The sequence below is a fragment of the Procambarus clarkii genome, chromosome 47 (assembly GCF_040958095.1).
Source record: "Procambarus clarkii isolate CNS0578487 chromosome 47, FALCON_Pclarkii_2.0, whole genome shotgun sequence".
Classification (NCBI taxonomy): domain Eukaryota; kingdom Metazoa; phylum Arthropoda; class Malacostraca; order Decapoda; family Cambaridae; genus Procambarus; species Procambarus clarkii.
Window position 1 is genome coordinate 25,096,919 of NC_091196.1, and position 24,459 is coordinate 25,121,377.

General features: G+C 39.4%; 1 protein-coding gene across 1 annotated transcript; it reads right to left on the reverse strand.

The window, feature by feature from the left end:
- Positions 1-15,103: 15,103 nt before the first annotated feature.
- LOC123763007 (pyroglutamyl-peptidase 1) lies at positions 15,104-24,179 on the reverse strand. Its single transcript, XM_045749921.2, has 5 exons — positions 23,922-24,179; positions 21,705-21,937; positions 21,330-21,456; positions 19,938-20,046; positions 15,104-17,068 (listed from the first exon to the last, which is right to left on the reverse strand). Exons 2-5 carry the CDS (start codon positions 21,933-21,935, stop codon positions 16,807-16,809), a joined length of 729 nt encoding a protein of 242 aa, XP_045605877.1. The 5' UTR covers positions 21,936-21,937; positions 23,922-24,179; the 3' UTR covers positions 15,104-16,806.
- Positions 24,180-24,459: the final 280 nt, after the last annotated feature.

The window sequence follows — 24,459 nt, forward strand, 5'->3', positions numbered from 1 at the left end:
AGAGAGAGAAGAGAGAGAGAGAGAGAGAGAGAGAGAGAGAGAGAAAGAGATTTTCATCTCTGCCCACAATGAGACGAAAAATACTCAGGAATAGTTACAGTGAGACCTCAGACAAGCCGTCGGCTTCCAGTCCCTATCGAGGTCACTATAGAGATAGTGTCCCTGAGGTAAACTTCAGCTACAGATGTAGTGTCAGTGTGTCCCTGGGAAGGGGGCAGGTGTAAGAGAACATCCAGGGGAGCCGCGGGCGTGCGCCGGCAGCCAGTTTTTACCCCGACCTGAGAATGGAAAGATCACCCCAGCCCGCGCGCCTGCCACCCTCCCACTGGTTATGCTAGTGTAACCCCGCGCCTGCCACCCACTGGCCGCCCGTCGGGGCCTGCCACCTTCCCACTGGCCGCCCGTCGTGGCCTGCCACCCACTGGCCGCCCGTCGTGGCCTGCCACCCACTGGCCGCCCGTCGGGGCCTGCCACCCACTGGCCGCCCGTCGGGGCCTGCCACCCACTGGCCGCCCGTCGTGGCCTGCCACCCACTGGCCGCCCGTCGGGGTGGCGCACACCTACCCAGCGCACCTCACCCTTCCTCCACTACTCACCTACGTGTAATTCACCTCCTCTGTACTCGTCTAAATGTGTCACCCCGGAACACTGGTATAACCGGCCCAGCAACACCACGCGTCACCCCTACTACCATAACACCACAGGTCACTCTGGAACAAGAGAACTGACAGTCACAGCCCCGCTCCTGTGCCAGGTAAGTCCACTACGGGCTCACCATAGCCTGTGCTACTTGCAACTTTTGGTTCCAAGTAGCTGACTCTAAAAACAACAACTGGAACAAGTTTCATCAATTACTTCCGGTGAACGATAATAATAATATAAGAACATAAGAATTAAGCAAACTTTACGGGCTCACCATAGCCGTGCTACATGGACACTTCATTCTGATTAGCTTTAGTTTAGTAGCTAAATCTAAAACAACAACAACAACAACATAAGCAAACGAGACATATACGAGACAGATCATTCATATCTATCTGCCCTACGCTTGAAACAACCCATAGATCCCCACTTCTATTATTACCCGGTAATTGGCTCCCTAACCCGTACCTATGTTGAGAGGTGCACAGGGGAGGAGCGCGCCGCTTGTCTCACAAGAACCACAAAAGTTAACATTCACATTTGGTATCCCTTGTGTTGCGTGTACGACCCCAGACTGTTCGTACACACAACGAAAGGAACGCTGAATGTTGTCAATTTGATTTCTTCCGTTCTTGTGCAGCGTTCTCCTCTTATGTGCACACCTGTCTATACAGACAGGTGTGGGGGGGGGACGAGGGTAAGACAGGTGAGTGGGGGGGGGGCGAGGGTGAGACGTGTGGGGGCGTGCGAGGTTGAGACAGGTGTGGGGGGCGAGGGTGAGACAGGTGTGGGGGGCGAGGGTGAGACAGGTGTGGGGGGCGAGGTTGAGACAGGTGTGGGGGACGAGGGTGAGACAGGTGGGGGGGGGGGCGAGGGTAAAACAGGTGTGGGGGGGCGAGGGTAAAACAGGTGTGGGGGGGGCGAGGGTAAGACAGGTGTGGAGACAGAGAGTGTGGTGGAGGGTCACTGCCGCTAAGTAGAAAACATTCAAGAATAACAAAAAGCTTTCTCTTAGGAGTACAGAAACTTGCAGTCACTCTGTACATAAAGATAGAATATATATATATTACCGAATTTCAGAAGTGATATTTTTGTTTTATCAACGCAACCCACAGGAAAATACTTACAAAAAATACACTTAACATTCATGCAAACTTGCCCGTGAAAGTGAGAAAAAGAACTTAGGAATACATGAAGACATCCGCATACCGTCATCGCATCCAAGTTAGGGTCAAATGTTGTGTGTACAGGCGCTGATCCCTCTCCAGATCTCTCTGCCGGACTTGTCCTCACTTTCTCGCCGCCACATCTCGATGCTCTCTTGTTTATCAACGCCATGCATATTAGTGGCTTCGAGGGAATGTGTCAACTTGAATACTTCGTTCAAAGTGATTATATATTGTAGCCGTGCTATCTATAATTTAACTTTAATATGAACTTACCTAAATGCTTACAAAAAGTTGTATATGCATTTAGGTACCTTTTTAAATTTATAACAGGCGTATCAGTATTATGTATGTGTTTCAGAGTTCTCTCTCACTTGGGCTGGACGGTAGAGCGACGGTCTCGCTTCATGTAGGTCGGCGTTCAATCCCTGACCGTCCACAAGTGGTTGGACACCGTTTCTTTCCCCCCGACCCATCCCAAATCCCTATCCTGACCCCTTCCCAGTGCTACAGTCGTAATGATTTGGCGCTTTCCCTTGATAATTCCTTTCCTTCCTTTCTCTCTCTCTCCACTACTGAATATTCTTACTGATTGATTGATGAAGATTAAGCCACCCAGAAGGTGGCACGGGCATGAATAGCCCGTAAGTGGTGGCCCTTTTGAGCCATCACCAGTATCAAAAGATGATACTGGAGATGTGTGGAGGCGCGACTGCACCCTGCGTGACGGGAGATGTCTCCCGGACCAAGTGGTGACCAAATGGTGTATTCTTACTCCGCCAAAGGCTCACATTAAACCCATTCGAGACCGTGTTCTTCCTCGCAGCGTGAGGTGATGCTCTTTTGTTCCTGTGTGGCGCGTCTTCCTTCAGAGAGACAGCGCCGCGCCCACCACTTTCTATCCTACCTACTAATATTGACCTGGCTGATGGTACCCAGGCACCGGAGACGGCTCGCACACATGGTTATTGTGCCTGGAGCGTGGGACTCGACGCCAGCACCAAGGAGCCGCCCAACCTTCACACCAAATAAAGCTTTCTATGCGGCTGTAAAAAAATAAAAATCTTGAACTAAGCTGCTGAAGTCCCAGCAGAAATATGGTAGAAGAAACAAGGTAATGAAGATTGAGAGAGAGAGAGAGAGAGAGAGAGAGAGAGAGAGAGAGAGAGAGAGAGAGAGAGAGAGAGAGAGAGAGAGAGAGAGAGAGAGAGAGAGAGAGAGAGATACAAAAATCAAGGAAAAAAATTACAGAATACATGAATAAAAAGATGAAGTTATGAACACACTAATGCTAATGGCTAGTCTAATGATATCCTAATACTAGTCTATTTAAGCTGACGCCCAATGTGTCAGCACCGTCAGAATAGCGGCAACGAAGCTGTCAATACTGACGTTAAGATTGTCAGCGTCGTCAGCCTAGAAGTAACACAGTCAACTGTGTCAGATGTGCCTATCCTCCTCCGAGACGTAAGGTTAGGTTACCCAAATGCTTCTGTCATGTCAAGGTAATCGAACCCGGGACCTTTCAGCTGTAACCCGACTGCTCTTACCAATGCGCTATAGGACCCATATTTTGTATCGTATTTATTTACTTTCATCTTTATTATTATGTTAACATATTATGATTTAATATTATTATTAGCCTATTAGAACAATTGTTTTCAGTCTCGTCTCACAATCGGGGAGCCCGGGTGGGACAGATATATATATATATATATATATATATATATATATATATATATATATATATATATATATATATATATATATATATATATATATGTGTGTGTGTGTGTGTGTGTGTGTGTGTGTGTGTGTGTGTGTGTGTGTGTGTGCCTCCGACAACGGAAACTAATACAACAACCTATCTTAATATCGCAGTTATTACTGTTGTCTTCACATTCCGGTGTACACCAAGTGTACTTAATCATTGTACACCAAACAAGAGAGAGAGAGAGTAAGGACGAGTGAGAGAAAGTAACACTGGATAAATATGGAAGTAGAAACCGGTTCGTATAGCATCATGGACCTAACTCGCCAGGCTCCGTCACCAGTACTGTTCACCTTAGTTGGTCCTACCTATTGCACCATTTTCTTTGACTACATTTTCAACATTCTTTATCCCGTTTTTTCTTCGTCATTGTTGTTACTAACTCAAGTAAACACAAACTTTTCAGTAAGGGAAAGGAGCGATGTCGCCCCTAAATCAACAACAATATTTTCAGAAATATATAATGCGCGCGAGCTGATGGTTGGTGAATAACTGTTAAAAGAGACAAGTTACAACAGTATTATGAAAATACAGATAAAAGTATACAGGGCAGTAAATAGGAGATACTTTTTTCTGATCGGGGAGAAAAACACAAGCCAGTATGGGGATGACTCGGGGCGCTGCGTAAATGTTTTTCTCCTTTCCCAGAAATTCCCCCGCTTTTTCCAGATAAGCAGTGGCCATTTCACCTGTAGGGTTATTAACTAATGGAACCGCCTGCCAGCCGAAGCCGTAAACGCCAAAACTGCTGTTGAAATGAACAATTGAACACTGGTGGTGTTCACTGGAGCTCAGTAACTGAGACTTTAGTTAAACATTCACTCTGCCGAACACTTCTGGAAGATCATCGGTCATTATACCAGGGTGTAGGGGGGGGGTCCTCCCACATACCGAAGTCTCGATAACTCAAACTTTCTTATTTTTTTTTAAATAATGTTCGAGTCAAACTTTTATCTTACACTATAAAGTTTACAGATGGTTGGTGAGAAGCTGCATCACCTCCCGGCGTGTATACCAAATCTCTGATGAAATTATGTTCAATAATTTTAAGTTATGGCCGCAACGCTGCACATAACTTGTGGCTTTATATAATATACAAATACGTTACCGACTAAGTAACCACTGAAACTTATTCCTTTGTATATTTTATAAATTATTATTATTATAACAAACACAAAACGCTAGGCGCGGAACTAATGGGAAAGAGTTATGGGAAAAAACTGTGAGAACTGTATATCTTAACACTGGAAAAAGAGAAGACATAATCGAGACATGCAAGATTCTCAACGGGAATAACAGTACATAGAACAAACTATTCAGTACTGGAAGGCTCTAAACAAGTGGAACATAGACGCCGGAGACACAGATGAGCCACAGGCTGTAAGGAAACATTCTTCAGTGACAATGAGTATAATGAACTGGGAGCAAAGAAAGCATGCAGAGGCAAAGTTACAATAACGAGGCTGAAAGCCAGTAATTCTACGCATATATATGACAAGACATGGGAATGACGACGGCTGGACACTTATCCTGAGAAACCCTCAAGTTTAAAAGAGGACAGACAGGAGTGGAGAAATATTTGCAATGGACCAAGAGGCAATAACAATAGAAGAAACAGTTATGTTTCTGTAGGTCAGGAGGTGTAACAGCTGAACGAGAAGCCAGGGATGTCAAGTCCCAGATGAACCATATAAATGTATGGAAACTAATATTCAGCCTAAGAGTAGTGATCAAATGGAATGAGTTAAATAAGAAGACTAATATCATATAAATTTAAGTGTAGATACGATTAAATGTAGGTATTTAGTGGGTAGGGAATCATTTCATCTAATGACCGTTAGCTGAAAAGGCGGGGCCCAAGAGCTGATATCTCGGTGTTGCAGACATCTGCAGGTGGGGCGGAGGGAGGGAGGGAATATGGCGGCGGGCGATCGGGGCTGGAGCTGGGGCGCCAGACAGTCCCTTCACAGCGAGAAGGGGGAAAGTAACCTGCAGCTCACATACGCATATCCTAATTCTCTCCTGCCATCACTTTACCACATAAACCTTCACAATGAACGGGGTGAGAATAGCTTGAACTACCTCATCCCTTTGTGTGTATTTTACCTCAATAAACTTATTTCAATTCAACCTTCACAATCATATTAATATAACTAAGCTTCCTGGTTATTTTATCATTTAAACTTATGAATCCAATTTGTTTTCGCCGACTATAAACGATAATACTGTCATCCTCAGACAATTCTGGCTAGGAACTTCATAGTGTTGCAACACTAGTTACGTCCATTACCAGCCTGAAGGTCATCGTTCAGGCTGGTAAAAAGGTACGTTACAGCGTATATATATATACGCTGTAACGTAATATATTTTCTTCCCAGTTGAAGTCAGTCACACTTTTGTCCGTCGAAACTGACTCCGCAGCAACAATCGTGGGCAAGCTCCAGCCCCGCCAGGGAGCACGTGGCCGTCAGAGTTTCTCCTATGATATTCAGGTTTTTAGGGTGAGGGCAGCTCGCCCAGCCCTTTCTTCCCCACCTGTTACCTGGCTGGGGCTCCTTGCACCTGGTTGGGGACGAAGATAGTCCTATCACTCGACCAGACGGAGCTTTTGTATGACGGTATTGTTTTATTGACTGCAAGAGTTAATCTTTCATGTATGTGTTTGTCGCTTTCATAGGTTTAAGGTTATTGAGATGACTCCTAGGGGGTCACTAAGGCCTTCTGATTCCCAGAGGTCATTAATTAAGGCCTTCTGGCTCCCAGGGGTCATTAATTAAGGCCTTTCGATATACATTCACAGTGAATGTATATCACAGTGAATGTATATTCACAGTGAATGTATATCACAGTGAATGTATATTCACAGTGAATGTATATTCACAGTGAATGTATATTCACAGTGAATGTATATTCACAGTGAATGTATATCAACTGTCAGGATCATCAATGTTTATCAACTGTCAGGGTCAGTATGGCCTACCGATTACCAAGGTCATTAAGGCCTATCAACAGTTAACCTTAGCATGATCATTATCCTTAGCACTGCTCCAATCGTCCAGCGATGATTGGACGAATCGCTCAAATCGCCTGGAGATAATTTTTCATAGCCCAGATTGCTTACAGGAAAGTGATGGCGGGTGTCTGATTACACTGCCCGTTCCAGTGATGGTCCTGGCTTGCTTTCGTCCATCATATTGGAAAACAAATCCTGAGAGTTCTGGTGACTTAGCATGATGGTGCTGTGCTGTTACCAAATAAACAATTATAATAGATTGAGGAGAGAATACCGAGGGAAGAGAATTGAATAAGGGAAAGGGAGCTGAATTCGCTGGTATTTGAGGTAATGCCTATGGACTCTAGCATGTGAATGAGTTATCAAGTTAACATTATTTGATAAATATGCTTCTTACTTCAGGTTGTCTATAATACATACAACACGCATTATATATATAATATTATATATACTTGTGACAAGTAGTCTTATACCTTGCATGTAACCAATGTTGTAACCCTTTTTGTGTAATGAAATTTTAAATAAAGTTAGACAAATATACACACACACTATAAGAATGGGGGTGGTAAGGGAAGAAAATATCAAAGTGTTCAGTGAGGATCCACAAGGTCTTCTCTGAGTACTCATCATTTTCTTCTCGGAGGCTATGGGTCCCTATACTTGCACCAGAAATGGTACCCCTATATATATATAAAATAATATTATATAATATATATAAATTATATAATATATATATATAAATAAACACTTTAGTAATAAAATGTTTTATCCAGCAAAAGTTTATTTTTAAATTTAGCAAACCTTTAAAATTACAAATGTTCTTCGGTATTAAAAATTGTACAGTTGCAAAGAAAAGTTAATATAGACCTATAAAACTTTCATTATATAGTATCAATAGTTACAATATTTGAAAAGAACTCAGTAATATATTAATTCTCATCCAGATTAAGTTTTTAATGTGCCTTCACTAGTCAATATACTGTACTATGCAAACTTACCTGAGGTATTGAGATCTGTTGCTCTGTGATCACTGCACACACTCCTATCCTTGCCTACCCTGACACCCTTCCAAAACCTGTGGGGTCCAAAACCTGTACATGCATGTGTATTGTCCAGCCCATCCTATTGTCACACGCCTAGTGCACACCACATAAAATATTCCTCGTTTGTGTCAGGTTAGTTTGGGATAGGCTTGGTTGAGTTAGGTTAGAATAGACGAGTTTAAAAAAAAGTATTGACGTAGAGGGGATGCATATTCTTTATCAGACTTCAGATCATATACCCCCAATAATTCTGTATAATCAAACTATTTATTTTTTAAAATAGTAATCAATATTGTATATTATAGTTTTGTGTATGGCCCAGGATAGGTTAGGATCGGGGTTATGGTTCTGTTGGTAATTATTTGTATCTACACTATATAGGTGTAGTAGTTCAGCCCCTCCTCATAAACAAGGACCAAACGCTCGTTAACCCAACCACCTAACCCCACTGTTTATGAATTTAAAACCACTTATCCCACGTATTTTTTTAATCTGATATTTCCTCCCAACTAGTATTAGTACATTTATTCCACGTTATACTGAATGAAACTTGATGATCACTAGGCGGAACTTATGGCCAACGTAATATTCAAACCCATTATTCATACTTCATCAATCTCCTGGATTTCATTTCTACCATTTTGAATTTATTCGACGAAAGCAAAGCGGTAGACATTGTATATCTGGATTTTCAGAAAGCATTTGATAAAAGTTCCTAATTAAAGACTACTATCAGAAACAAACTGGCAGGGTGTAGACTTCATGTATTAAGTTGATTGGTTAACGGGACGCAAACATCGTGTAGATGTACAGGAAACACGCCAGGTTGGTTAGCCATAACAAACTCACAGCCACAGAAATTGAAATTGAAAGTCACAGCCACAGAGGTCACTACAATATATATATACAAGCTACGACACCAACACAGCCATAGAAATTGCGTGCTGACTTCAACACCATAGTACATTGACCAGTCTAACTTAATTGCTGAAAATGTAAAGAAATACATACTGGAAACAAAAATGAAAGGCAGCCTACTATGTGAATATACAGAGCCTTTAATTAAAGTACATGAATAAAGAGACCTGAGAGTGATAGTGGTTAATTATCTTTACCTGTGCTGTGATTGCTAGCTTAGACCAGTCAGGTTACAGCCGAAAATTCTCTAAAGCATTTCTCGGCCATGACAGAGGCGTTTGGGCACACTTATTTTCACCTGCTGCCTCTGTTCACCAAGCTTATAATAGGTATCCAGGAGTTGGGTAAATAATGTGTGTTGTAGCGCGGGAAAGGTCATTATAACTGGCCTGGTGGAGCCTTGAGAAGGCTAGTAGGCTCTCTGTGCATACATGTGTATTGGCACATGTATGCACAGAGAACAATGGGAATGGGAAACCAAGATAGAGGAAGGACCTTTATTTCCCCATTTAACATTTGTACCAGTTATTAAGGTATTTGAACTCACTGAATCAGCACAACAAATAATAAATACTGTATGGTATATAGAATGACTTATAATAGGGCAAAGTACCGAAACACTCACCTAAGGCTGATCACTGCATAGTAGTTCACTTGTTCGACGATAATGGGGTCCTCTATGTCAACACAGGCACAGCAGCGGCACCTGTGGCACTCCTGTACCCTTCTGTAGGACTGTATCCACGTTACAGTCAGTCACTCCCCACGTGAATAATTAAATCGTCTACACAAAAACAATAACACTTGTTACGATGTTGATTTAGGCGCCACAGGGGCCGTGTGTGACCAAGTGTTCCCTTGTCAGGAGGAAACACTAAGCCTTGGGGCCACACGTGGCCTGTCAGGAGATCAACACACGTGGTGCGGCCCTCCGTCCACACCCGAGGGCGGCCGCCACCTTCCCCCTGCGCGGACGGTCAACTGAAAACCTAACAATACATAATGATTCCAAATTAAATAAATATCTGGCATCCTTGGAATTCTGGATAGTCCAACAAATGTTGTTGTGGGTAAAGGGCAGTTAGCATTTAGTTTTGATGTATCAGCTGAGAATGTATTGTGACAGCAAACTCAGCCATCGAATATTACTAAAGTGGTGGCGAACAATCGGAGGCGCACATAACACTGAACGCAGAGAACATTTCGGAGAACATAGAACACTGGGGGGGCAGTAGGGAACACCAAAAGAGCAAAGCACAATTGTGGGGCAGTGAACATCCTCATAAACAATGGCCAAAATGATCGTTAGTGAAGTCGCCAACCCCCTTATTCTTATAAATTTTTACACACAACTCACAAGCCCCACGGCGGAAGGCAGAAACAAATGGGCAGTTTCTTTCACCGTGATGAGCCTGTTCACCTAGTAGTAAATAAATACCTGGGAGTTAGACAGCTGCTACAGGCTGCTTCCTGGGTGTGTGTGTGTGAAAATTAGGATTAGGGGCTTGCACGAATTCGCTATGCGATTTTTCTCGAACAGTTCTTTGCTGGCGCCCTCTTTACGAACCGTACCTCTGCAAATGGGGTTTACGTCAATATTTGGTGAGGAGAAAAGTGGTGTTCTGGGTGGGGGGGGGGAGGGGGTAAACATATGAAGGAGTATTGGGCATTGTAGGAAGGGAGTGCAATGTTCTTGGGGAAGGGGGGTGTGGGGGTTCTCAGGTCGTAGGAATCATGGAATAATGCCCCTTTATTCGCGAACTTGCTTTCTGCCCTTTCTCCACCTCATCTCCTCCTCTGCGTGTTTTAGATAAATATAGCACTCCATAATAGCGTTTAAAATATTAACCGAAACGCTGTTAGCTAAAATGTATATGAGGAGAACTTCGCCACCAAATGCCCCCCAAAACGCAATTAATAATTAGTTACATATGACTATGCAGGCGATGAGTCACAATAACGTGGCTAAAGTATGTTGATCAGACCACACACTAGAAGGTGAAGGGACGACGACGTTTCAGTCCGTCCTGGACCATATGACTAGTTTACATATGATTAGTTTATAGAACTGTTGATAATACATTTCACTTTATCTTCTTTTTTTGTGGGTAAACAAGTTGGGCGATTACATTGCCGCTGAAGCAACCTCCACCCATCTCTCACTGTACTTAACTCCCATGTTACCATTAATCTTCACTTCACTATAAATCCACTTGTGTTTAACACTAGTATATATCAGGATAAAATGTTCATCATTACCTCATTCAGAATTGACATATAATCACTTTCTTGTATCGACACTTATAGGAGTTCGTCCATATTGGTATCTGATGTGTAGTACTACTTCTGCATATGAAAATTGATTACTCTTAACAGTTCAAACGTGCCTTAAAATGATATTTGATATCACATTACTACCTGTGTAAATGCAACCGATGGAACTTGTAAAGAAATTGTTTGAAGCAATAGTTTTTATGGGCGTACTTCAGAAGTCAGGTGAAGCTTCATAGAGTTTGACTAAGTAATTAGTTTAGGGACTGACCCCCATGTTCAGTCTTCCAGGTGAACCTCGGTAAGTCTTCAGGATTCCTGTCCCTAATAACGGTATAGCAAATATAACATCTACGTTATCTTTAAATTATATAGAATTTTATATATTATGCATCATGACAGCAGAAGAACGACTCAACAAAGCCTTCGGTCTGCTCACATGTTACCTCCCGACTCCTTGTATGACTATCTTGTGGGGTGAGGATATTAAGGTGATTATGTGAGGGGGCGCTACGAGCTGTTTGCTGGAGGGGTGAGAGGGGGGGCGGGGAGAGAAGCTGTGAGAGAAATTGTGAGAGAGGAAGGGGCCAGGGAAGCTGTGAGAGAGGAAGGGGCGAGGGAAGCTGTGCTCAGGACGAGACGGTCCAAGCGTGTTCAAGAAGCCCGTTAGATAAGTTTATTTTGGAGTCTATACCCATGCTGAGGGCGACGCTGGGAAGGTTACCAACATATGGGTTCAGGAACTGGACAGTAATGTTCAAGCCAAGTGCATTGATGCATGACTGTCCTCTGCCACGCAACCATCCGTGAAGCTTTTCCTGGCAGACTGCACTACAACTGTCACTTGCACACCAGCAAGGTACACAAAACAAGAAACATCGCGGTATCTACAAATGGTTAAAAACAGCTTTGAAATCCTATAGAGCGCAAACCGGCTATAAATTCGTCTATCGTGATATGGTGGGGAAACGACAGCAATTATTTTTATCAAGCCTAACCACTTGGATCGCCCAGAGGCGACACTTGCCGTAGGCCACATTCCTCATCCAATTACTTATGCAACTCGTGGCCCCAGGATGTGAGGGAGGGGGGAGAGGGGGGAAGAATAAGGGCGGAGTCGCCGCCATCTTGATCTTATTCACCCACTTTCCCTTTCACTACACCTTTCTTCCTGGACGCGCGGCAGAGCAACACCCGCTTAATGAAACTAGTTTGATAATCTCTTCGCTTTCAAATGAATATACACGAGCTTATACAAATATAAAAAATAATACGATTTATGTGCAAACGAGGATTAACGCTAATGAAGCCCATCGGTTACACGTGAAATAAGTAAGCGTGTCAATGGTCAATGGTACTATATAATGATGGCGGCCTTGAGGTGCTAGAGCTACGCAACACTTACAGTCACACACTCCTGCGCAACCCACCTTTTTTATTGCAATGAAAAAAATAGCCACAGCGACATTACATGAATTAAATGAGGTGAGAGCGGCTTCTGCCAGCACCGTTGACAAAGAACTGCATTAAGTATAAGGAGGGGCGGGAGAGTGGGGGGAGGATCACTTCCTAAGCTTGGATCTTGGCACTGGTCGCTTGAGCCCTCTCAACATTTCAGTAGAATACACAACAAGAACATACAGAGTTGAGGCAGCAATACACAAATTTAATCATAATATATTTATTAATACAATAATTCTCTATAAAATGCTATAAATTTGATAAAAGATGGTCTTAAATAGTAGTTTAATTCATAAGGCAGCTTTATAAAACCTTTTTACAGTGTTCTCAATATGGTTGGAAAGGGTAAACTGAACATGAGGCTAAATCATAGATACTTTATATCTACCAAAGTATCCAAAGCCCAAACAAATTTAAAATGGGACTTGAGCATGACCCTGTTCAGGTTTAATAGAGCCTGCTTTTACCACACTGGACTAGGCATTAAACTCATAGGTAACCCAAGCTGTAACGTGCAATATACTCCAGCCACAAGAATTTATGATTTATTAGTGATGGGAGTGCACTATTCATAATGTTAACTTAGGGTTGCCATACCTCTTTGACTAGTCAAATGAATGTACCACTCACAACGCCATTATCTGATCATTATTCTATTTCAACCTTTTGTCACTACTAACTGTATGTTTAAGACAAATGCACTAAGTAATGCACAATGTAAACTATGTATGAAGCTATAACATGCATGCATACTGTATACTAAATTGTCTGGAAAGGTGATATGTGCCTGTCCTGCACTTCAGGTACCAATAAAATCCAATAAAAACTACTCACCTCAAATACAGTACTGTACAGGCACCAAATATGTAACATAAAAAGTGGTTATTATATAAAATAAATTATAATTAAAGGAATATTCTTATAACTTTCAGTAAATATATTAAAGTCTAGGTACATTCCAAACTAATTAGGATACATACACAAAGGTTTATTGTGATGTAAGGAAGGTAATGGAAATAACATACCTTTAGTAAATGTTCGGAGAAGTGAGGGTTATGTCAAGGTTGATAGCTATGTTAACACTCTAATTTAGCGACACCAACTACTGGCCATATGTTTATTTAAAATCTAACAAAAATATATGACAGAAATTGCAAAATATTAAACTGGAAAACATTTCTTATCCACTTTTCTAACTTCTGAAAGCAAAAAAATAAATAGCAAAGTCAAATTTAAATTAAAATATAAAATTGTCAAGTTGTGTTACTACGGTGGATTGTGACTATGGCTCTTAACGAAAACCAAATAATATATCTGTCAACATTCCTCCAATCTCAAGTGAATGACATACAAGAGAAAGATAAACTGGGTTGCAAAAGGTATCCCAGCTTCAGTGCCATTATTTTATCTAAGTACATTTACATACTGTCCTTTTTCAGGAATTAAACATTGCATAAAAGGGTCAATTCTTCAATCTATAACACTCAATTCAAAAATCAAATTTTAAAAAGTAAAGATAGGGTGTTGAGAAAGGTAAAATGCTCCAGTGTGAGCCAGACCCTCTAATGCTCCCACAGCCAAAGCCTTCACTTAGGAATCTTATCACCTGACAGGCTCTCACAACGTTTCCCCCCATCATGCCATGAATCTTTGCAAGTGGTCCTGTCATGTATCAAGGAAGAAAGAGACAGCGAAAAATCTAAATCAAAAGTACCCGCACGTTTTAATACAAAAGAGCAAGTCACAATACTCAAACACTCCCTGCAAGTAAAAATGTTAAGTATTAAAATTGCCACTTGTCACTCAACAGACAATGATAGCAGATAAAAGTTACACAAACCACCATTGATATTTTCACCATCTCCTCGGTAGTCAGATCAACTATTCTCCTCTTGAAGTTCAGACCACCTAAGCATACTTGGTAATGACAGGACAAAGATGACAACTGGGGCATTGGAAGGTCAGTCAGAAAAGTGTGCATAAATTCACTCAACATGCTTTTTCTCAGTTCACTTAACCAACTCTCCGAGGATTGCAAAAACAAAATGAAGAAAAAATACAGGGCATTTATCCAAGCAGAACAGAGTAGGAGCCATGACATGGAAAATGAACTGAAGAGAGGCCATAGGAATCCAGTCACTGAACCACCCAGACAGTGGAGAGGTAACCCTTCTCCACTGTCTAGGTGGTTCAGTCAGTGATGATGAAGAAAGCAGGTAGTGATGTTGTCCCCAAATCCTGTGCAAGCAGGACACATATTGAGACAGAAAAAAAAGGGGGTTAAGGAAGAGAGCAAGGTAACCCATCAAAGGAAACACTAACTCATCAGGAGATAGAAGCTCTCTTGGCATAAAAGTGGTGAAAGGCTTTGGGTTTGACTCTGTGTTAGTCTCCTTGGTTATGTGTTCCATCCATAACGAGAGCAAATTTCAAGGTGTCTGTAACTAAACCAGGCTTCACCAGAACAACCACCGACTCAAGCCGAAGATATTTGTGGGCAGCAACCAGCAAGTGGCGGCTGTGAAGCCACACACCAACCACAAAGACCCACCCAAATTGATATGGTCACTTGAGTCAGCCTTGGTCAGCCACCCACTTGAAAATCTCATAGAGAGAAACATAAGAATTGAGGTCAAAATCCTCAATGTCACTCTCCCAAAAAAAAGGGAGCAACCAACTCCAATGACCCTTTAGTAGTGTAATGGTGACATCTGATGGTGGTTGGTGTTACTTTAATCTACCAACTGTCATTTACAGAGCAATAATTACTGATCCTATTACTTCTAATTTTTGCTTACAAAGGATGTTTCAGTCTTAATTTATTCTTTTGTATTATAGGTTAAGGGCTACAAAATAAAATATGGAGCAACCTGATCTGTCTAAAACTGTGACCAAACTGTGTACCAAAACTGTGGCAATCCATGCCACCTCTCTCCTACCTGTTCACCATTTTGTATCTCTCTTTCACAACCATTCCTTATCCAAGTAAAGACAGTCGGATTGCCCCTTTCGACAACTGTCCATGTCATATCTATATGTCTACTTCCCTTTTAGTCTCTCATTCATAATTTTATAACAAGATATTGATATAAAGTTCATTATGGGAGAGAATCTAGAGAAAAGACTTACACAAAGTACTGCCTGAAAACTACTGAAGGACTTGTATATAGGTTCATCAGCAAGCTAAGCTCCGGGCACCTTTATCTTTATGGACAAAACCATATTAATAATAGTTTCAGAAACCACACAGCTACCACAAGCTTAAGCAATCATGGTGAAGAACTTTCTGCCTAATTCTTTGCAAGACAATTATATTTTCCACTTTAATATAGCCTAAGCACTTTAAATCTATGATTTGTAGAGTAATAATCTTTACAAAAATTAACAATAGATGAATACAGAACAGCATCTGCCTTATATTACTGCATATATCAATGAAATACTAAATTGCAATACTACTGTGCTACCGAGATAAAGAACGAGAAAACGAGTGACTTTGGGAGGAGTCTGGAATGCATCTCTATTTTTCTTACATAAAGTTAACTTTGTTCTGTGCATACCTACTTTGCACATGGTGTTCCTGGAATGCATCACTTGTATAGATGGAGGGTCAACGGTATTTATACAGTACTGTATATAAAAGCTAATGTTCACATTGAAGTGAATCTACAAATTGAAATAATCATAAACAACTTAACATATTATATAAAAACTTCACACAAGAAATATAAACAATCTTTCATTCTATCTTTAAAAACAAACAAGAACAAGAACCAAGGCAATAGCTATCACAAAATATTTAATAAACCCTCAACCATTCCTTGGTAAGCTCTTATGTTTCCCGGAGCAGTTGGAATGTAGTGATTGCTTCCAACAGCCTGATTTTCCAAAATTATTTATCACAATTATCACAATAAACCAAGATAAAAAAAAAACAGCTACAGATATGGCCCCCACACATGATCCTACAAAAATATTTTTAACAGCACCAATAAAATCTTATGCTAACTATATTAGCTTAAGCCTGTAGTTCTCTAAGTAGTTATTTATTGACCTTCGGAGTCGATAAAACTGTGCCAGGGTGATAACTAGAGACGGACAAGAGATTGGTAAAATTCTAGGTGTCAAAAAGTTTACATATTTATCATGTACTGTATAAAATAAAGGAGACAAAACAAGATTTTATTCTTCATATAATAAAGACAGAAAACTATGACTTAATGATTAGAATTTAATATAAACAAAGAAATGTATTATTGGTGAAAGTATCATACTGTATTAGCCTTGAAGGAACTTATGAAACTCTGAATATATTCTTAATTGTGTTCTACTTGGCAACAATACAGTACAAAAGTGTTATAATAAAATCTTGTTTTTTTACATGTTTTGTTCAGCACTGCATGCGTACAGTAACTGTGGTCAATGATGCCTCAATACGTCTGAGAAGGTATCAACAGAATCAACAGTTTGCAAACCCTGCTTTAAGGCATGAAAATGTACAGTGCAGTTCAAGTACAGTAATCAGACAGCAACTTTTGTCTCTGCTAGTTCCTCTCGCTCCTCCTCCATAGTCCCGGCACATTCCATCTTTGGTGATAAACCATTCTCCTCACCTTTCAATGTATCCCTCTCCACAACCTGTTTATACATTTCCTTAATGGCAGCTGCTACAGCGGCTGAAATGTCTTGAGCAGAAAATTTGTTAAGAGTTGGAACGTGGATGAAAGCTGAGCGAAGCCTGTCTTCCTTCAGTGACAAGTAGTAAATGAAGTCACAAAGGAACCTGCGAATGTAAATACTACTGCATGAAGCAAACATTTGAAAGCCTAACATATGGAAAGACAAAAATTAAAATTTGATGAATGCTGAAAATGGTACAGCAGTTGTAAAACAATATCAGTTATTGGAGTTATTTATACCTTACAAGCTTTATAATGCACACTAAATTTACAGTATCATCAATATTATGTATTTTAATCTAGAATTTTGCAAAGCATCAAAGTAATAATATCTAACTATAGTACAGTAAGGTCAAAATAGTATCAGACACTTTGTGGTGAAGAAAACTACACTATCACCTATAGTGCTGGATAAAACTACACTATCACCTATAGTGCTGGATAAAACTACACTATCACCTATAGTGCTGGATAAAACTACACTATCACCTATAGTGCTGGATAAAACTACACTATCACCTATAGTGCTGGATAAAACTACACTATCACCTATAGTGCTGGATAAAACTACACTATCACCTATAGTGCTGGATAAAACTACACTATCACCTATAGTGCTGGATAAAACTACACCAACACAAAAAGCCAAGCAATATTCAAATACAGTACATGATACAGCAAATACACAGCCATATATGTGTGTGTGTGTGTGTGTGTGTGTGTGTGTGTGTGTGTGTGTGTGTGTGTGTGTGTGTGTGTGTGTGTGTGTGTGTGTGTGTGTGTGTGTGTGTGTGTGTGTGTGTGTGTGTGTGTGTGTGTGTGTGTGTGTGTGTGTGTGTGTGTGTGTGTGTGTGTGTGTGTGTGTGTGTGTGTGTGTGTGTGTGTGTGTGTGTGTGTGTGTGTGTGTGTGTGTGTGTGTGTGTGTATATATATATATATATATATATATATATATATATATATATATATATATATATATATATATATATATATATATATATATATATATATATATATATATATATATATATATATATATATATATATATATATATATATATATATATCATGCATTTTTTATTTGGAAAGGATTTTTGTAATGAGAAACCTTATCAAATGCTCTCTGAAAATTTAGGTACTGCATATTATGTCAACTACTTTGCTTTTGTCATATACAGTAATTAGTAAAACTTAAATGTTGTGCCAATAGACTGTGAGAACTCTGTGTTTAAGTAACTGTAAAATTCCCTGGGGTTTCCTTTGCAGTCTTCAGCAATATATTATTTACTATTTACCAAGTCATTGGGCAACGTTTTATTTCATCATTCCATGATTTAGATTTGGTAGATACATCTGGTGCTCTGTTTTGTAATGACAAGGGTAAACATGGATCATTTATAGGCACTTCTAAACATTCATTCAATCTTTGTCTATGTTATGTTTTGAGCGATATACAGTACTCCAAATTTATGTAATAAAGCAGATATATTTTTTTCAAAATCTGATACTGTATAAAAATGAAACTTCTTAATTGTTGTTTATTTTATTACAGTATTACATTATAGATGCATGATTTAACTAATATCTTGATTCCACCTACACAGTTTATTTTAGCAACATCATGATTTAACACAAGGAAACGACAGACTGCTTGAATGAGACACAAGCAAACAGATATACTGTATAATAGTTACAGAAATAAAACAGACAGGATGTTGTGAGAGAAATTTGCATTTTAATCCTGGAATATGACCAGCTTCTGTTCCTCACTTATTGCTCTAACATTCCACACAGTCATGCAAACTTGTTACATTTTGTAATCCAGTAAAATAAAGAAATTGTCTAGAGTGCATGTAGCCTCCTTATAAAGTACAGGTACAACAGTACAGGGGTCTCCAACTTATGATGAAACATTTCTAATTTTCTGTTTTATGTTGACTGGCCAGTACTTGGAAAACAATTTCCCTAGGTGCAATACTGTGCAAGACAGGTTTCTAAAGACAAAAATTGGCATAATTAAACTACAGTATGTACTGTAATTTGAAATATAAATAATGTTGAATAAACATAGGTTTTATTTACCATGAATGCTCGACTTTCCCTTGTTTACTGAATTTAACACTGGAAGTTTAATTAGTGGAGGATGAAGAGGAAAAAAAAACACCCACAATTTTTTTCATGGCAGAAATAGCACTACAGTACTCTGTTTGGTTATTATGGTTGAATTCCTTAATGCTGAGCCTCTCTCATGTTCTAAAATTCTAGCCTCGTCTTTCTTACTGGTGCTGATTGTTGGGTGGTTTACTCTGTACATATGTGCAATCTGCGCTAATAATTCTACTTTCTTTGAGTGCCTCATTACATCCACTTTTGTTTCCACTGTTATGGCTCTTTGATTTCTTGGCCTTAATAATTGTGACTAAAGATCTTTTTTACCCTCACACAGAAACTAGTAATAATTAATATCAGAATCCACACTGCTTCTGAACTGGAAAACAAAGCTGTTCATTGATAAAGCACCGACAGCCCTCATAAATTTACGTGTATAGAACCCCCACTTTCCACACACTTAATGTGACACAATTTTTACAATCAACTACATTTCCAGTGCATTAGTAAAATTAAACACCACAACACTGACACTTTCTTGGACAACTGGGCATTGGCTTTGATAGCTTAGTAGGGTTGCCTAGGTTCAAACATATCTAGTTAGGCAAAATTACTTAAAAATTCACGCTAAATAAAATGAGTGATAATTAACAATGAAATTAAAGAAAAGCAAGGAAGATAATTCAAAATTATTGTAATTAATAACATTTTGTCATCAAGCATTATTTGCTATGACAGGAGGCCTACAACAATTACACTAACAAACATCCTTTAAGCACAAGACAATGAATGAAAAATAATTGCATGAACATCACTAATAATCAAAATAGAGTACACTAGGTAAAATATTATTTGATGACTCACCTGCCAGGATCCGTGGACTTAACACATGGCAGGTTGAGATTTGTATTCTTGTTAATTGTTCTAGATATCAAGTCCATTTGAATTCCAGAGTGGATAACCTGATCGCCATCTGGAAAAATTTAAGACAGTATAATTTAAAACCGAGATATTCCCAGATTTATGATACGTTGTTGGCAATAAATACTGTAATTGAAAAGTATGTGGCTATATGAATTTTGTATTATCCAGATTTTGCTATAGTACAGTACTGTACTGTGTAATGAATATGTGGGCCTGTGGGCAACTCCAAGCAACAGTCTTTTATATCAAGTTTTCACAAGACAAACCTAACCCAAGGCAAAGCTTAGGGAGTAGAAAAAACTCTTGAAACAGACTCCAGGTAAACTGCAGAAATATAGTGTATTATTTGGGTATTTGTATCTGATGGAAAATATGGGATTTGTCCATACCAAAATTATGATGATAAATGTCCAAAACAGTTAGGTAACTGATGAAGCCTTGCCCTAAATGGTGTGAATCCAAAAATAGGGGTCAAGTCCTAAGCAATTCAGATAATGAACAGCTACATTCTCTCAAAATATCTAAAACATAAGAGTATTACTAGAGTATTGCCCCTCTACCCTCTCTAAGGATCTCATTGTTGTACAACACACTTCTCTGCCTGATATTCCTTCTCACCTATTGATACCAAATGCATTAAATTTATTTTATCTGTTTGAATTTTATATCCTGTCTTGCTTGAAAACAATGTTTTGCTCCCTAAGATTAGGGTTGGAAGGAATATATAGTTCTTTCACACAGTTCTTTCATCATATCCAGAATACATTTCTACATTTGAAAAACTTTGAAAGCAATCTAGAAAATGTTCTAAATTATATCTTCTAATTCTCCATTCATCTCAGTACTGATCCAAAATATACAAACTACTTTACCTCTTGAAATACACTTTGCTTAAATCTTACATTCTGTAACATGCTGTCTCTTTATGTTCAAGCAGAGGGCAAGTACCCTGCCTTTAGAAACCTCAGCACCATCATGCTAAAAAGAACCATCAACACCAGGAGCCTAACTGTTTTGTTTCATTGGGTAAAAAGTGCTTTTCATGACTAGGAAGGCATCAGATATCTTCATCACTACACCATTTCTCATTTTCATCTGACTGCAGGCAATGTGAGAGCACAGTTATAGAAGGATCAGGAAAATGTTAAAAATACTCTAAATTACATTCACCCCTTTACCATATCCCACTAAAATTTGATTACTGAGTAAATTAAAATGTTTTATACTTTTCAGATTATATATTTAAGTCAAAATAACATGGCCAAAAATTAGATACCTAACCTTTATACTTCATTATTTTTAAATTAAATAAAAAAAAATGTTACTACTAACCTGGAGAGCAAAGGCCTGCATTAGGCATACACCCACAGTTGTCACGCCTATTATAGCCATTGTTGTGTGCCAGCTGCTCTAACGTCAATGTTTCTGCTTGGCCTGATACTCCTACATGAACAGTCAACTGAAACAAGTGTACACGAAATTGTCACATACCGTAAATTAATAGCAAGCACAAACAAGTCTATTCCAGTATAAACAATATATGGATGATGAAGTAAATACTTTATGTCTTCATTAAGGAATGACAAAGTATGTATTGTATATGAAAAGGTATACTCTTATAAATCAGGTACAGTAACATTATAAGGTGACATTATGTCAATGTGAATAGAAACTAATGTTCTCCATAGAAATGAAAAAAAAAATTACCTTTGGTTTCAAGCTTCTCCATCTTTCTGGCACAATCTTTTGAACGTAGTCATATTCAACTTTCACTGTTTCGGTAACTAACTTCACTCCAAGTTCCTTTTCTAATTTAGAGTTGAGAAGACCTTCAACCGCCATTTGGCTTGCATTGACTGCATGTGATGGGAAAGGTCCAAAGCCAGTCACATAAACAACAGGACGGGAATCTGTCACTTCCTCTGATGCGTCGCCCATCTCTGGAAGATATCATCTACATAATTGAAAGGTTTACTACTCACACTAATATTTGCCTGAATTTACTCAAGGGCCACCATCTCCAGTGACCTCGATAAAGACAGGAAGCTGGTGGCTTGTCAAAAGTCCCACATTTTTCCGATTTTATCCAGCTGGCATTTGAACTGTAGCAATGTTTTGGCATTTACAGTTTTGGTAGGCAGGCAGTTCCATGGGTTTATAACCCTATGGGGAAAAAAGCACCTCCCATTTTCTGTCCTACATTGAGCCATTGTTCCTTTTATTTGTTACATCTGAACTTTTAAAGAAGTGGTCTAGATCAATGTCGCACTATTACTTTATCCTCTGTCTACCAATGAAAATAGCAGTATTGTATCTTGTGTTTAGTGCAATGTCTCACTGGGGATGTGTACTGTATATAATTTCACCATTCAAACTTTAGGTTAGGTAATGTACGTTTTAAAAGGGTATGATCAAATTAAACGTGGGTGTTCTGATAAAGATTGTTTTCTTATTGTTAGGAACATGTACAGGTATAGTATACTGGAATTGTTTTATTTAGTTGGGTTGGATTAGGTTGGGTTAGGTGGGGGGTTAAGTCGTGTTGTGCTTGGTTGAGTTAGGTCATGAACATTTTAAAAAGAGGTACCATTTACTTGTACACAGGCATTTTAATAAATCTCATTTTATAATTGTTAAAACTGTACAGTATATCAATAGGGTAGGCTATCCTAGGCTGGTTTAGGTTAGGTAGGGTTTAAAACCTGTTGGCAAACTGTCATGGGTTCAAAGTGATGTGTATCAATTCTATAATGTTTATTTTATTATTTATTTTTATGTATATACAAAGAGTTTTTACATTCTTGTAAAGCCACTAGCACTCATAGCGTTTCGGGCAGGTACTTATATTAATCCTAATTTTTCCCCCGAATACGACCTTCCAAATAGTTTAACAAACAGGTACCCATTCACCTAAAGTAATCTTAACCTAACCATGGATAGAGTAGATAATAGCACAAATTACGTAATCATCCCCAATCCACTCCCTTGAGTGGATCTCCTCCCTGAGGACAGGTTGCTGCAGTCTCCATGGTGTAGCGGTAAGACACTCGCTTGGTATTTCGCAAGCGCTTTGTCCTGGGTTCGTATCCTGGCCGGGGAGGATTTACTGGATGTTAATCCTTAACTATAGCCTCTGTTCATCCAACAGTAAAATGGGTACCTGGTTGTTAAAACAATTTGGTGGGGTCATATTCAGGGGGAACATAGAATTAAGGACTTGCCCGAAACGCTATGTGCGCTGGTGGCTGTACAAGAATGTAAGAACTCTTGTATATAAAAAAAAGTGGCCTCAAGATGGAACAGGAAGATGGCAGCCTGTCTAGGGTACCTAATTGTTCCTAGGGATTTTTCCCATCTAGCTTTTAAACTGAATGGCTTGGCATTTATGGCATATTTTCCACACTTGTTTCATAGGTGGATACAATCTCGGTATTTGTTGTATAGTAGATAAAATGGACTAGTTAGAAATTCTTCAGGACTGGGTTGTCCTAGATAGGCTATCACGTAGTATAACGCAACACAAAATTGTTAATTTTAATTTATTATGCACCCCTTACCATCCTTGTGAGCGGTAGTGGTTAGGGACACATAATGAGTTCAGGAGTTGAACAAAATTTCGTTTAGTTAGGCAAGTTACATAACTGATGAGTTAGATACATAATTAGTTAACAAATAAATCAACAGTATCTTCGAAGTTTATAAAACTAACAAGACTAAGACGTAAAAAAAGGTTCTAACGTACAGTGAACCTTTGTAAATGGCTCAATAACAGGAAGAACTATGCAAACTTTTATATTAAAACAGGACAAAAATCTAAAGTATTCGCTGATGTTAGCGTGGAGTAGTTATGATGGACTACCCTAACACTGACTCATCCCTCACCATCATGCTCCACTCATCAATGGTGAAGATGTGTTTACTCACCCAGAGAGCACAGCTGAGCCCCTCACTTGATGAGAGTAATGGTGGAGGAGAAGGGAAGTGAGGAGAGTGTGAGGCGTACCTGTTGCCTGGGCGCCTCACCCAGCCGGTCCGGGCGCCTGGCTGGCCTCCCTCACCAACGTATTTACAATTATTACTTAACCTATCAACGGTATAGGTTAAGTAATAATTGTAATTAAGAAGCAGTAAGATGCTTATCTTAACATACTAAAAAGGTTAGGTGAGGTCGGTGTTTTCTATGAAGCTTTTCAAGGTAAACTAAAATATTCACAATCAATTAGTATGTCACATATGCACTTATTAAATAAGACAATATTGACTGTAAGCACACTCACACTCCCTCACCATCACCAACACTCACACTCTCCCTCACCATCACCAACACTCACACTCTCCATCATCACCAACACTATTCCTGACTACCAACACCTTCACTCTCCTCTAACAGACACCTGCATTTATTTTATGTATGTATTTACTTACATACAAGAAGGTACAATTGGTTCTGAAAGTACATACA